Source organism: Mixophyes fleayi, chromosome 2 (genome assembly GCF_038048845.1).
Source record: "Mixophyes fleayi isolate aMixFle1 chromosome 2, aMixFle1.hap1, whole genome shotgun sequence".
Lineage (NCBI taxonomy): Eukaryota > Metazoa > Chordata > Amphibia > Anura > Limnodynastidae > Mixophyes > Mixophyes fleayi.
The window spans coordinates 11,514,599-11,530,753 of NC_134403.1; the positions used below are offsets into that span (position 1 = coordinate 11,514,599).

Sequence of the window (16,155 nt, forward strand, 5' to 3'; positions counted from 1 at the left end):
CATTTGACAGACTGTCCTACCTGTTCTTGTCACTTTTACCACCTGTGGCTGCTGGTTTCTTTAGTTGCAACTTGTCTGGATCCTGGAATGTTGAGGGCCCTATTTGGAAAAAATAATGGGTACATATAGAAAACAAGTTAAGCCGTGCATGATACGCATGCATTCTAGTCAAATCAAGCTACTTAAGGTGTTAAAAAGGTTCTTGTCATGCATTTGGGGCTAGCCCAGGCCTCCTCAGGGGAAGAGCGTTACTTCCCGATGCAAGCGTCCTTTTTTAACGTGGTTTTGTCCACATGTCACCACCTCATCATTTTTCTCCATCACCTCATCCTTCATCTTCATCGCCACATCCTTCATCAAGCTACTTAAGGTGTTAAAAACTCCCCACTGTCACCCCCGGCAACCACCAACCACTCCCAACTGTCACTTCTCCTTCAAGAAATATATAGGTCAGTGTATAACTCTGCCCAGCAGGTGGCGCTGCAGCTTGGTTTTTTTTTCCACACACGCCACTAGGCATTTATATAGTAGATTCTAACCAGCCCCAGTGTTAAATCAATAGAACCCCCAATTAATACTTAGGCCTTCCTCCAGCCCCAACATTAAAGTAATAGTATTCCCATTTAATAAACCTATTTCCCTCCCTCCAGACAGCCTACAATAAATTAAATGCATTTACTTATAATAAATATACCTATTTCCCGCAACCGTCACTGCCATTAAATAATTCATATTCACATTTAATAAATAGACCTCATGCTCCTCAAACTCACCCCCACATTCAATTAATAGCCCCGAACCACCCCATCTTAAATTAATAGTCCCCACTATAAAATTAAATTGCCCCATCTTCACCCTACAAACAAAATAGCACCCATTATTTAGCCACCACCTTCCACCCACATATTACATTGCCACAAGCCCGCTGTGCCATCACACACATTCCTGTGCCCGTTAATCACGATGCTGTGCCTCCTATCATCACACTGCACCCTCTATGCTGCTTTTGCCACCCCCCCTAATCCTGGCCCCCTTTTATCACCCTGTGCCATGCTGCTTTTGCTCTCCCTTCTCTTGGCCCCCTTCATCATCCTGTGCCATGCTGCTTTGGCCCCCCTTCACACTCTGCCATGCTGCTTTGGTCCCTCTTCATACTCTGCCATGCTGCTTTGGCCCCCCTTCACACTCTGCCATGCTGCTTTGGGCCCCCTTCACTCTCTGCCATGCTGTCTGTGCTCCCCATTCACACTCTGTCATGCTGTTCGTGCTCCCCCTTCATTCTCTGCCATGCTGTCTGTGCTCCCCCTTCACTCTCTGCCATGCTCCCCCTTGCTTCCGTTCCTTCACTTACCTTTTCCATCGGCTACTTTCTTCTCTTCTTGTCTTCTGTCCTCTTGCCGAATTTTTTCTACGGCACTCCTCACTGAACATCGGGCGTGATGATGTCATGCTCGACATTCAGTGCGAGTGGAGCAGAGAGGTGGGATGGCGGTGCCATGATCACGTGAGTATTTTTCTTTTTTTTTAAAGTTTCCTGCTCCCCCCCACCAATGAAGAAAAGAGCAATCAGGGATAGACCCTGACTGCATCATAACTCCTACTGGCACCTTTTGATCAAACCAGGAACTTGTTCTACTTTGTTAATTTGTTGGCATAAGAAATAATTTGTATTTAATGATTTGTATTTGATGAAGCTCTGAACCGGGGTTTTTGGAGACTTGTTTATTAAAGACTTGTTTATTAAACTAATCTGTAAATTGTGTAATTGTATTTTGTTTACTCTTTTGGTATAATTGCGAGTTATCTTAGGGACCTTGGTGCATTATACTTGGGTCACTGAGATGCTGAATTTGCAACTCTAGGGTCCACCATCTTGCTAATTAGCCCTGAGGGTCGGGATGAGCCCCAGCACTAGCCCCTAGAAGACTTGTGGGGTTATAAAGTTTCTTGTGGCACACTCATAGCGGCACAACTTCTGCATCTATCAGCACTACTTGCTTTTGCTTTTTATATTGGAAACCAGCCAAAGCCAACACTTTTATTGGTTGAGGAATTGGGACAGTCCGCTGCTCATTTCTTCATAATTTATTTGTTTTTATTATACATCACAAAGACCTGCGCTACCATTTGGCTAACATAGGTGGTTACCTAGAACACCAATGATGAGGTGTTTCCTAAATCACGGAATGAGTGACATTCAGGCTCAAACCTAACCTTCCCTTTGGGTGCCCCCGATGAAACACCGGCCATTGACCTGTAGAAGCAGCCAGCAGTTTCTTACCTTCTTATTCATGTCTGTGAAGCTTCTGTTCCTCCATGTCTGTAATGAGTCAAGCACCACAACCACTCTGAGGAGCAGAGGATGCTGCCCCCACCTCTCACCTGCTAAGGTAAAGATCAGCAGGGTTGGGGCAACATTTGCAGGGAAGGATGAGTGTACAATCCTAATGGTGAAGGAAAACATAGCTCTGTATCAAGCAGAACTTTCTACCTCTGCGAAATACAAAGGATGTAAAATTTCACAAGATCTCGCTCATTTCTTCTACTTGCTGAATGTTTATTTGCTCCAAATCAATGTAATGTTAAAGCTTTCATGGTACAGTGATTATTTGACATACATGGTGTTCATCCAATTTTTAAGAGCAACTTCTCCCACTTTTCTGTTATAAATTAGACAGATATTCAGACAATGCACTGGAACACAAGCAGGAAAGTCTTTTAATAGTAAATTTAACAGAATGGATATAACCAGGATTTTTATTTTCCAGCAGTCAACCGTAGGATGGAGTGATAAGCTATTGTTAAACAGGGCCAGGTGTGATATTTTATTCTGGGCCTTCCTTAAAGTACATTATGGACAGGAGCCTGGGAGCAGCTGGAGTCCTTCTGACATCACAAATGACTACAAGAGATTAAAACAGGAAATGACTGGCTATCACCCAGCATCACCAAGGGATTAATTACATCAAGATCCCATTATTCTCCCGTAGGACTGAGTCAGACATTAAGGATTGAAAACAGCAGGGGGGAACTCACTTGACCCTGGGACATGATCACTCTCTTGACAAGCCCCTCAATGAACTCTGGCGATCATGGTAGACTTCTTTTTTCTAAGACCTGTGGATACCCAGCAGGTAGAGATTCCCTGCATGGGAAATATTGTTCCTTTAAAAAAGGCTTTCAGGAGAGGCTTGTGGGTATGTGTCTTTTTGCTTCTGAAAGTTACTGATGGTGAAGTCTCGGCTTTTGTCATTGTGCTAAGGATTACACCTGGGAGTATTGTGACTATTGGACTACAAACTTTTCTGGAGCTTGCAGATTTGCTGGCTCTACTGAACAGTAGCTCCACAAGACTCCCGTGGTCCTACTCCATCATATCACATCTGAATGGGTTGGGCATTAATCAGGGACGGTATCTGAATTTTGTTTCGGAGTCTAGTGGTAAACTGGTCTCTTTTGGGACCTGTTAGTCTGATCTATATTTTTGTTTTATTCTTTAGCTGATTTAGAGATCTTGTATTAGACAACTCTCTAATAAAGATATTGTTGTATCTTTTCCTGTTTGCGTGACTTGACCTAGAGATCCCAGGGTATGGCTCGTGAGTTTAGGCTCTAATACTTGGGTCTTCACAGTGAATTTAGATAAATCTGCTACCTGCTAAAGGTTCTTCTGCCAATATCCCAGTGGATCACAATAAGGTGAACGTACTGTAGGAAAATTCAGCTGTTTCCACCAATTTCTCTCCGAAGTTGCAGTTCTTAAAAAGTGTGTGCCTTGCTCCCAACAAAATAGATTCTCTCTTTCCAGTGGAAGGGAAATTTGATGAAAGTTTCCTGGATCCCATTATTATGTTCTTTACACTGACATGAGGATGTTGGGAACACACTAATGTACTTGAACATATTTCCTTCTCTTGCTGATGAATGAATCATCAGTTATTTATATAGCGCCACTAATTTCGCCGCGCTGTACAGAGAACTCATTAACATCAGTCCCTGCCTCATTGGAGCTTACAGTTTAAATTCCCTAACATATACACACATACACAGATAGAGAGACTAGGGTCAAATTTAATAACAGCCAATTAGCCTACTAGTATGTTTTTGGAGTGCGGGAGGAAAACGGAGCACCCGGAGGAAACCCACGCAAACACAGGGAGAACACACAAACTCCACACAGATAAGGCTGAAGAGTTAGATTTATTGGCAATGCAGAAGTGCTGAGTCACTTTCAGATGCAACACAACTGTTCCCATTCTCTGCAACGTTTTAAAAAATTAACTGTTGACATCACAATGAATCAACTGTATATTCCAACACCTATGTTTGCAATGGACTGTGAGTGTGGTACTGGGCTATGTGCCAAACGCTCAAGAAGATGCCACCCCACACTAGGTAAGAAGTGTGGGAGCAGCAGCACAGGTGTGGATGGTCAGGGTGGAACCTGAGGGGGTGCCTATGGCACCCAGAATGCATGCACTGGCCCTGATCCATGGTCTACAATACGTCTGTCTGGTAGAGAGAGTCCTGTTTCACAGCATTTAATAATATAATCTTTTTCTTTACACTTGTTTCCTCTTGTCCCACAGATCCAAGATATTGTCCGCATGGGATCTCTGTTGACCATCCTCCGGGAGGAGAGAGTGGGAGATCAAGGGATGGACGTAGCTATTCTTCAAGCATTATTAAAAGGTCAGAGAGTGTGGTGGGCTACTCAGTGATATTCCAGATGGTGGAGAAAATAAAATATATATTTCCTCCATCTAATGATCTTCTCCAATTCTTCATATTGAGAGAGGTCATCTCACCCTTACTGGATATATTAGATAAATTAGATGACAATGGTCATTCCTGGGAGATCTTTTCACATAATCTGCAGACATGTCTGCAGATATTATGATTGAGATTAGTCTGGTAGATGACAATGAAGTGCTTTTGCAGTTGTTATAAGAGAAGATTGGTGTATCATTAAAATAGAGTCATGATTATGGTAATTGACAGGTGGTCATTTGTGTCTCAGCATCTCGCAGTACCGATCACTATGGGCAGGAGAACTGGGATGAACAGCTAAAACTTGCTGTTTCCTGGAACCGGACAGATATTGCAGAGACTCAGATTTTTACTGAAGCCTGGACATGGAAGGTATGACCCTCATATTGTTCATTATCACCCTGAACTTATGTTTTTCTCATCATCACTCCTGTCCTCTAATATTGATCATTGTAACCCCTGATCTTCACCTGTAATGTTTATTGTCAATCCTATATCTCATAATGTTAATTTTGATGTCCATATTAATTATTCTCACCCCGGCGTCTGTATTGTTTATGTAATTTTGTTCCCAGGATTTGGAAGCTTTGTGGGATGGGAATCACCTATCCAGATTCTGTGACTAGAATGTCCAAAGCCTCCTGTTCAGTCCATCCATTTTTCAAAAAGCTTGTTCAATTATTAATGTTACACTTTCTAATAGCTTTATACTGTGTTGCAGCCTTCTGACCTCTACCCATATCTAAAAGTGTCACTGATTGAAGATAAACCTGCCTTTGTCCGCCTGTTCCTGGAGCATGGAGTGAGCCTCTCAGAGTTCCTCACCTGGGATATGCTGACATACTTGTACAATAACACCGACCCGTCCAGTCTGATTCACAGTAAATTGGAGAGAATGGGCACTGTTGAGGGATCAAGGGAAATTGTTCACCCCACTGTTGAATTACATCATGTGTCCCACGTACTGCGGGAACTTCTGGGAGATCTAACAGAGCCGTTGTACCCAGAAGCAAAGCATCATCGCATGCAAAGCCTAGCTAATATTAACATCAGGGTGAGTAACACGAGTTGGGTGTTTTGGGTGTATACAACATAAAAAAAATAGCTAGAAGACTCTCATGATGTCACAATAGCTATTACTTCCTAACAGTGACATTTGTATCCGATTCATATTACCCAAAATCATGACAATGAAAGGTCTTTGTCTCCACAAATTATTACACGTACCATGGATGATGTGTAGATTTAATAAAGGGGTCTATTAACTCTCCTTTTGATGAAGGCTTGTAAACCAGACAGACTAGTGAAATTACATCAGAATACATCTCAAGATTTCTGCTAGCCATGGAGATGTAAGAGGGAAACTGGAAAGAAAATTAAGCTATTTATATAAGATTTCTTTTTGTTGGAGTCATCTTAGTGACACTTTTTATTTAATATTTTCAGATGAATGCAAAAGTGGATGTAATGAAGAAATTTCCAGACCCTCAACACTTGGACCACCCTGTACGTGATCTTCTCATCTGGTGTATTGTCCAGAATCGAGCGGAGCTTGCAGAGATCATCTGGAGTCTGGTATTAAGACCTCCGATTCATTCTGCTCCCTATGGCTAATGTACTCTCTTCATTTCACACACATTTTGCCAATAACCTTTTCTCCTTGTACCCTCCCCTTGTTCTTCTCATTACACAGAAAGTGCAACTTTCAATAAGCCCCGTTTACACTAACTGGATGGACAATATACAGGCATTGATATTTTTTTGCAAGCTAAAAACATGAGCTCAAAATATTAAAATGGAGAAATGCAACACACATTACAGCCCTGATTCCCCCTTGCTCCCATGGAGCAATGTTTTAGGAAAAAATGTTAAGTTAAGATAAGGTGGTAATCCCAAAGTGCAAACAGGAAGAACTTTGAAGTGATGTTTTTACTGTTCCACCATTTCCATCTTACCTGCAATGGTGCGGAACTGTAGTGAAGAGCACATTTATAAGGTTACTTTCCAAACGAGGAAACAGACGTTCACCTACATATGCAGAAATTGGACAAATAGGATACAAAATGAAATGTGCAGCACATCTATGAATGACCCTTACAGTGTTTTAGCTGTGACCCATTTACCCCACAGCTTCCGATAGATCCAATGGATCTCTACACTGCAGCATTCAGAAGACAAAGTTCTTCCTCTCCTCGATTTATCACCTTCTATTAACACCTGAATACAGGTTTTCATTACCATAAGACACATCTCTACCATCTGTACTCATCTCTGATAAAGGCTCCAGTTATCTACTCTCTCTTTATAATAGTACAATATATTTCCACTTATACTCGTGGTACTTGTGGGCAATTACATGAATCAATGTTCTGTATTAATTTGTGAATTTTTCTAAGGCTTTTGGATTGCTCATCTGATTTGTGGAGTAAGTTGCCCTCTATTCCCTGCAGACTCCAGACTGTGTAGCTGGGGCCCTCGCTTGCACCAAGATTCTGAAAGCTCTGGCTAAAGAGGAGGAGGACAGTGAGAACATCGAGGAAATGATGACACTGGCTGATGTGTATGAGGAACGAGCTGTGGGTAAGATTATAACTGTACCCCAGTAATTGATGGTTAATATGATGACCTACCAATATCTTTCTCTTTCCTGATTATCTTTTATCTGCCCTTAGGAGTATTTTCTGAATGCTATAGTAATGATGAGAAACGATCTCAAATGCTCCTGATCCACGTGTCTCCCACATGGGGAAAAACCACCATCCTAGAACTTGCTCAGGAGTCCAAAGCTCAGATCTTTATGTCTCATGCAGGAGTCCAGGTTTGTTGGTTTAGTTCACTATCTCATTTTAAAAATGTCTTATAGGTCAGTGTATAACTCTGCCCAGCAGGTGGCGCTGCAGCTTGTTTTTTTTTTCCCACACGCCACTAGGCATTTATATAGTAGATGTTAATAACTGTTGTTTAGACAGTTGAGACTCAGGTGAGTTCCTGTTATTTTGCAAGCTCTCTTATTATGCTTTTTGGACCAAGGATCATATGAAGGACAAGGGGTCATCACATAGGAATAGTAGAAAGACTGTTTCACTATGAACAAAAGAAGGGTTCTTTACTGTAAGGGTAGTAGAGCCGTGCAATTCCTTATCACATGAAGGGGTGATAAGAAATTCATGGACTGTCAGAATTAATTCTATTGTCATGTGTGGGGACAGGAAGAATTTTTTCCTGGGAGGCTAAATTTGGCAGCTGTGAAGTTTTTCTTTTGCTTTCTTATAGACCAACACAATTAGAAGTTATAAAGGACTGAACTTGTATGAAGTGTTGTCATGTTAAAATTAGTTTGCAATAGTTGAAATAAAATGAACTGCAGAAATGTGAGTTTGAAGTAAAATAAGTTTCTTTTCTTGGTTATATCTATTTATATATATATTTATTAGTGTCTTCTATATATCTAGAGCGACAAAGTGAGTGATTTGCCACAGGTTCCTATGAGAGGAGTTAGGTATTTAGCTTGTAATCTGCAGAGCAAGGCTGCAAACAGAGTTACATATTTGTACAGTAGTGCACCTTGGTTAAAGAGATACAGGTGGAGGACATATGTGTGGCGAAATCATAGGATGAAATTTCGCAAACCGTCTTATTGCAAAGGTGGCATCCGATAACAATACCACAATTGAAGTCACTTTGCACTTCAGAACAAAACATTTTGTATTACAAATGTTTGCAAATGGAGACTGCATGGCTATGTGGTTGATTTTATACACCTCTGGCAGTGGGTCTGATTGAAACACCTCAATTCAATAATTAACAGGTGTGGCCAAATACTTTTGTCCATATAGTGTAGGTCCTTTAGTGGACATGGTACTGAATGTAGTGATGTCTACTAAGCCCACCTGACAACATATAAGAGCAGTGGATAGTAACAGTATAATATATTGGGTATACATGTAACATATATCAATTTTTTGGGAACGATCTACCCGCTTAATTAGACTCTACCCAAACCTTCAATCCGTCAGGCTATCTCAAAACCTGCCCCTTCCCTACAGCCTAGGCTACACCCATCTGACATCACTATCTCTGCATGTTCTACCAGCTCCTGTCCCACGTCCACTCCTCTCCCACTATCTCCTATTGTATCAGCATTGTCCTCTTCCTTTAGAGTGTAAGCTCTCAGAAGCAGGGCCTCTTCTGCCCTCTGTCTCATGTCTGCATCTCTTTCATCTGCCTCACATGTCCTTGTTCTATTCTATGTATGATTGTTTATTTTGTATGTGTCACAATTATGGGGTTCCGACAGGTGTTTTGCCCTGGTCAAACTTGGGAATAACCAGCAAAGACTATTGCACCAGTTTAGCATTTACCGGGCTTCCTTCAGTTTACTGCTGGCCTCAGTACCATGGATGTGGGAACATGGATTTACACCTAGGCAAATATCCAATATTGTAATATTTATTGTTTATAATACTAATAATAATGAATAAAGCACTTGCATGATTATAGTATGTACACCAACAGCTATAATAACACTTACTTACAAGGGCTAACATGGTAGATATGCAGCAAATGTAACAAAGCACACTAAGGGGTAAATGCACATACTGGTCTGTTAGTGGCCAACCCTGGGTAACAACATTATCTCCCTATTAAAGAACAGATATATAATGTATAACAGTTTAGTATAAATATTTACTGTATATTATATACATAGTCTCACATTGTTATATACTATCAGCCAACACCACGTAGAGAAATTGGTCATTGTTACGTGGTATTGGTTGATGTGGTTGCTCTGTGTTTTCTCCACAGATGTTCCTCACGAAGACCTGGTGGGGCCGGCTGTCGGAGGATAATGGTTTTCTGCAGATTTTGCTGTGTATGTTACTGTTTCCGCTCATCTACAGTGGTCTCATCAGCTACAGGTGGGTCTGCCAGAGATAATAACATTACAGTCATTTAGAGTAGAAGTGGAGTGTTGTCATATTTATTGTGCACTTGGTCTGATACCAGTAATTACATGATGTGGATGGAGTTCTACATTTAGCTCTGAATGAATGCACTGTAGTTATTCCCAATGTTGTTCATCTGAACTCTGTTCATTATAGAAAAGAAAGTGGAGTTGCCCAATCCTATCTTGAAGAACGGAAAACTCAGGGTATACAGCGGAGGAATAACCCGAACAACCATAAGCCTGCAGTCCGTGGGTAAGGAGTGATAGAAAATCTGTGCCAGATATACACAATGTCAGTATCATTTACAAGTCACATTATTACAGTTATAACTCACTAGTGATAGTACGGGGCCAATATCTAAAATACCATCATACCCCCAACACACCATTCTATCCTTCACCTTTTAACACTACGTTCATGTCCATGCCCATAGAAAGTATATAGACAGGGCGAATAGTCCTCTTATTGTGTGATATTAGATTACCTGAACCTGCTCGCCGCGCTTTTCTTTAAATTCATAAATAATGTATATTTTATTTCCCAAAAAACAATAAAACGCTTTTAAATCATTAAAAATAACAGTTAATTGTTAGAAAAATCTCTTAAAAGCTGAAGCAAATGCTCACTCTACACTGTTATTACTGTTGGGGTGATGTATTACCACGATACCTGTTTGGTAGCATCGCCTCAGCATGGCGTTAATTGAAGAAAACATAGAAAAAAATAAATGATTTTCCAGTGCAGGCCCCTTGCTCGATTACTCGCCTGCATTGTGTAAAAAAAAATGTAAGTGCATGTGAAAACATATATACATATATGTCTGATATGTGGTTCACATACAGTATACCTGCTGTTGATATGTACTGAACACGTTCACATGGGGTGATTGAATTCATCCAGATGCATGCGGCACAGAATTTTCCCCATTCATTTTAATAGCCAAATCCATAACTAGCTGCAACCTGGGCTAGTTCTCGCTAAAACAGAAGGACAACAAGCATGAGGTCGCTCTACTGATGTGATAACCAGCACCAGACTAGACAGGGAAACTTCAAACATGGAGTACTCAAGTCACAGGGAAACCAGATCCAGCCTGGTCAGTGCCAAGCAAGAAAGATGATCTATAGGTAAATATTTATGGTGGTGCCAACATTTAATTATCACTTATGGGGTCAATACTTCATTACTATTATTACCGGGGGCCAGCATTTATAGTGCACAATTGTGTATTAACTTGTGCCCTACAAGCTTCGGCATGCAAGAAAATTCATGGACCGTCAATGCATGCTGGCACTTGCATGCTATAGTTTGACAGTTTTGCCCTGGTACCTGCAGCTACCAGGAGGGGCCCAGTGCTAGTCAGTAGGTGTCGGGGAACAATCATATTTTTGCTGCTTCAAGTATTATTTTTTTGTTCTTTCTCATAGGCGAGTAGCACATACTACATGCGGTTTCTACTATATCACCTGTTAGAACCACATAATTTTTTTTTGATTATGAAGCAGCAATGTACCACGCGGTTTGGCAAATTGCTGGATGATAACTGAGACGCTTTATATCTCCGTAGGGTCTGCAAACCACAAATGTGGTTTTCATTCATGATGTGTATTTTGGCCTTTAGTAAATCACATGAAAACTGGCAGTTTGGTAAAACCGCAGATTAGTAACTTCCCGCTTAGACAGTGCCACACCACACTGCAAACTGAATTGACCGCCAGTTCTAGTCATACATAAATAAAATCCAGAAAAAATCAGTTTCCAAACTGTGACAGGATGGACCGTCTATGTCACCCTGTCTGTTGTTGCTGCCACCGTCCCCTCTCATTATTCCGAATACGCCTTTCCTGCCGCAGTAGGAGGGGCCTGCTGTCACCACTGAGCTCCTTTATGGCGCTCAGAACCACGTTCCTTCTGGGTTACTGTCACTGCTAGTGTGCTCCTCTGCTGGTACACTTGGGCTGGTAACTTCTTACTATGGATCAGGATTGCTGTGGATGGATCCCCCCTGGCCTATCACACTGACCAGAGCTGCAGGCAGAGTGGTGGTGCTGGAGAGCTTGGTCCAACCTCAGAAAAAGCCGGAGAACGTATTAGATTTAGGGTCTAATCTGCAGGTCACAGGATTACAGCAATATTGAAGAAGTTGTCAAGCAGGGTCTTGAAGCAAAGAGTGATGTTTTATTTTGTTCAGGTGCCCTGTCAAGGACAGTTATACTGATTAAAGGTATCAGTGGTCAGGTCAGATGGAACATCAGAATGATACATTTCAGTGTACAGGACAGTGCTTTTATACAGATTTGGACACAGGCTATTTTTAAAATCAGGATGTAACCTGTTTACCAAAACATAGATTTACATGCATTGCAAAGCTAACAATTTACACTTATCTGTGATATGTTACAAATTCAGTGATGTCCTGTATCTTGTGTTTAGACACAGGAAATCTAGTAGCAATGTCTTAATTAGCCTTTCCTGTCTTCAAAAGGCCTCACACATCAAAGGCCTGATTAGCACGAGACCTTTTGTTCCAACAGTTGCTGAATACACATTCCCAAAGAAAGGTATAAACCTCAAACAAGTCATTTCCCCCACATCACAATACACAGCAGACTTTCTAAACAACAGCTCATTGTATCAGATATCTACATCAGAAATAAGGAATTTCCTTTAGCAAGGGTAAAACAGAAAAAGTGAATTTTTCTACCCTGGTCTCAGAAATAACGATTTCCTATCTCAAAATATACATAATATCAAAAGTAAGGGCATTGCCAATTATAGAAATAAGCGCACTGCACTATTTCCTTTAAATAAATTTATACCAAAAGTTATTTATACGTGATCCAGTCACGCAAACACAGTGTGCAATTTGCTCATAATGGTGAAACAAAAGGGACACTTTAGGATCACATTGTTGGAATCTCAAAACTCAATTTGCGCTAAAGTTTGATGCAACTTTGCTTATCTCTACTGCATATTAATCACATCCTATGCCAGAATCATAAACCAATATTAGTACCAACATGCAAGAGAAAACTCCTACATCTTAAACCGAACATATGAAATCTTGAAATCTCCTCCTCCACTCTCTCGTTCACCCCCCCACTCTTCCGTCCTCCCCCGCTAGCCACCTGCCCCTCCACTCCTTCCGCCCGACCACGGGCGAGGAAGTCCACTCTCTCATTTCATCCTCCCCCCCCTCTACCTGTCCCCTGGATCCCATTCCCTCCCACCTTCTTCGCTCCCTTTCCCCCACTACCTGCTCCCACCTCGCTCACCTCTTTAATCTCTCCCTCTCCTCCGGAATCTTCCCCTCCTCCTTCAAACATGCTCTCGTTTCCCCCATTCTAAAAAAACCTAATCTTGACCCCACTTCTCCCTCTATCGGCCCATATCTCTTCTCCCCTTTGCCTCCAAAATTCTCGAAAGGCTCGTCTGTAGCCGTCTCTCCTCCTACCTTTCTGAACACTCCCTCCTTGATCCTCTCCAGTCTGGTTTCCGCCCCCTTCACGCCACTGAAACAGCCCTGTCTAAAGTCACCAATGATCTCCTCGCGGCTAAAGCCAGGGTCCACTTCTCCCTTCTCATCCTCCTTGATCTCTCTGCAGCCTTCGACACCGTCGACCACCCCCTCCTCCTCCACACCCTCCAGTCCTTTGGCCTCTCCGGCCCTGTCCTGTCCTGGTTCACATCTTACCTTGCTGACCGTTCCTTCTCCGTCACCACCTCTGGGTCTCTCTCTTCCCCCGTCCACCCTTCCAGTCAAGGTCCCTCAGGGCTCTGTTTTGGGACCCTTACTATTCTCTCTATACACCTCTTCCCTAGGTGAACTTATCAGCTCCTACGGCCTCAACTATCATCTCTACACTGACGACACTCAAATCTACCTCTCCTTTCCTGATCCCTCCTCTCTAGGGTGTCCGCCTGCCTCTCTGCCATCTCCTCCTGGATGTCCTCTCGATTCCTCAAACTTAACCTCACCAAAACCGAACTCATATTCTTCCCTCCCCCTCGCTCACCGCCCCCTTCGGACCTCTCTATCACTGTCGACAACACCTCTATCTCCCCTGTCCCCCAACTTCGCTGCCTCGGGGTCATCCTCGACTCCTCTCTCTCCTTTGGCCCCCACATTCTCTCTCTTGCTAAATCCTGCCGCTTCCAGCTGCGGAACATCGCTCGCATCCGGACCTTCCTTTCCCAAGATGCCACTAAATGCCTCATTCACTCCCTGATCATCTCCCGCTTGGACTACTGCAACCTCCTCCTCACTGGCCTCCCCCACTCTCGCCTTGCTCCCCTCCGATCTGTACTTAACGCTGCCGCTAGGCTTATCTACCTTTCTCGCCACTCCTCTTCTGTCTCCCCCCTCTACCAATCCCTTCACTGGCTCCCCTTACCCTACAGAATCCTGTTCAAGCTCCTCACTCTTACATACAAGGCCCTCGCCAGCTCCACGGCACCCTACATCTCCTCCCTCCTCTCTATTCATGCTCCATCCCGCCCTCTCAGATCGGCCAATGACCGTCGCCTCTCTTCCCCCCTGATCACCTCCTCCCGTGCGCGTATCCAAGACTTCGCCCGCGCTGCCCCCCTCCACTGGAATAAGCTCCCTCCCTCCATCAGAACTTCCCCCAATCTGTCCAGTTTCAAACGGTGTTTAAAAACCCACCTTTTTCTTAAAGCCTTTCAGTCCCCAACTTAACTTCCTACCTGCTCTTCTGACTCTTCCCCTTCATTCCCCTTCCCCTTTCCTTCATTCCCCTCCCCCTCTCTATTCCTCCTTCTCTCCCTCTCTCCCCTGTGTCTCTCTGTCAGTCTACCCCACCCCTTAGATTGTACGCTCCTTTGAGCAGGGTCTTCTCTCCTCCTGTCTTCTCCACTTTTAACTCTGCTCGCCAGCTTCCCTGCCTTCCTCCTCGAGGACCCTCTTCCCCCGCCCCCTCTTGCTCCCTCCTCTTCCCCCTGGGGGTCTCCCTCTCATCCGTGCCCTCCCTCCTAGGTGCCGTTGTTGGCAGACCATCCCCTCTCCTCTTCCCCGCCCCTCTAGCTGTGCCCTGAGCTCACTGAGTTACTGTGATTATTGTTTACTGTACTGTGCTGTCTCACCTCGTATTGTAATTTAGTTTGTCCCTGTACGGCGCCGCGGACACCTAGTGGCGCCCTATAAATAAAAATTATTAATAATAATAAATTAATAATATGTACTTACAACATATAAAAACCATCTGTCATCAACAATCAGCACAGTCACCAGTTTCCATGGACATGTCTGGCCTATTCTGGTGCTGCACTGTGGTTTGATGTGGAGTCTCTGTTATGATCACTAATAGAACAACTTCTTATTCTCTTTCACAGTCCTAAACCCTACAGCTGCCTTTGGAAGCTCATGGCCTTCTTCAATGCCCCGAAAGTCAAGTTCTATTATAATGTGGTGTCATATGTCGGCTTCCTGTGGCTCTTCGCTTATGTCCTGATGATTGATTTCCAGACGTATCCATCCTGGAGAGAATATATCCTGTATGTCTGGGTCTTCTCCCTCCTGTGCGAGGAGCTGCGGCAGGTACTAGTCACATAAATTTACTATACGAAAATGTCTCATACTCTAAGTATTGCAATAAACAGTGTATACAGAGGTTGTGGGCCCTGTTACAGCACTCTGCTCCTGGCTGCAATCTCACATATTATAATTCACCAAGGGTTTTATAGACAGCATGTTAGCTGCAGGAGTATGATACTAATAAACAGGGCAGAACTATAACTTTAACAGCCACAGGGCTGTTACGGGGCCTGGAGATATAACTGGGGCTGGAGATGTAATTCTCTTTGAATTGTGAACTGCACCAATCCCTCTAAAGAAAAAAGAAACACATGTAATTCACAGCATCTGCTGCCAAATCTACTAGGCATAACAAATGGTTTAGCACATTATACAAGGTATGATGATATATGTGTATATGTATGTATGTATATATATATATATATATATATATATATATATATATATGTATATATATATATATATATATATATATATACATATACATATACATATATATCTCCTTATGGCTCTATATTAAATGGTTACCAATCCAGAGAGCTGTTGTACAGAAATATGCAGTCAACTCCCGTTCAGTGAACATTTAGCAAGTCATCCTCCTTGGTGGACTCGGGAAAAATTAGTGTAATGTACAAAAGATAAAAAAGTTGAAATGCTACACACACACACACACACACACACACACACACTAAATTTGAAACTTTATGCAGACATTATAAAAAGGCAGTAACAATTGTCACTAGTTAGACAGAGGCGTCAGTAGATATTTACATCAGTAGATACCCAATGTGTAGAGAGCTACCTAATATGCTGCCGTTATATAAATAAATGAGGATGCTGAGAGATAAATGTGGCCTGCACCCCTACTTCAACAATTCAAAG

At 42.6% G+C, this 16,155-nt stretch overlaps 1 protein-coding gene across 2 annotated transcripts in view; it reads left to right on the plus strand.

The window, feature by feature from the left end:
• The window catches only part of LOC142140690 (transient receptor potential cation channel subfamily M member 2-like), a 131,524-nt gene that overhangs the window by 61,669 nt on the left and 53,700 nt on the right, over positions 1-16,155 (plus strand). For both annotated transcript variants that reach the window (XM_075198478.1, XM_075198479.1), the window contains exons 10-18: positions 4,590-4,692; positions 5,021-5,142; positions 5,492-5,824; positions 6,217-6,345; positions 7,221-7,350; positions 7,443-7,588; positions 9,577-9,689; positions 9,873-9,971; positions 15,072-15,276. In XM_075198478.1, the coding sequence (XP_075054579.1) occupies positions 4,590-4,692; positions 5,021-5,142; positions 5,492-5,824; positions 6,217-6,345; positions 7,221-7,350; positions 7,443-7,588; positions 9,577-9,689; positions 9,873-9,971; positions 15,072-15,276 (1,380 nt within the window). The remainder of the gene's footprint in view (positions 1-4,589; positions 4,693-5,020; positions 5,143-5,491; positions 5,825-6,216; positions 6,346-7,220; positions 7,351-7,442; positions 7,589-9,576; positions 9,690-9,872; positions 9,972-15,071; positions 15,277-16,155) is intronic.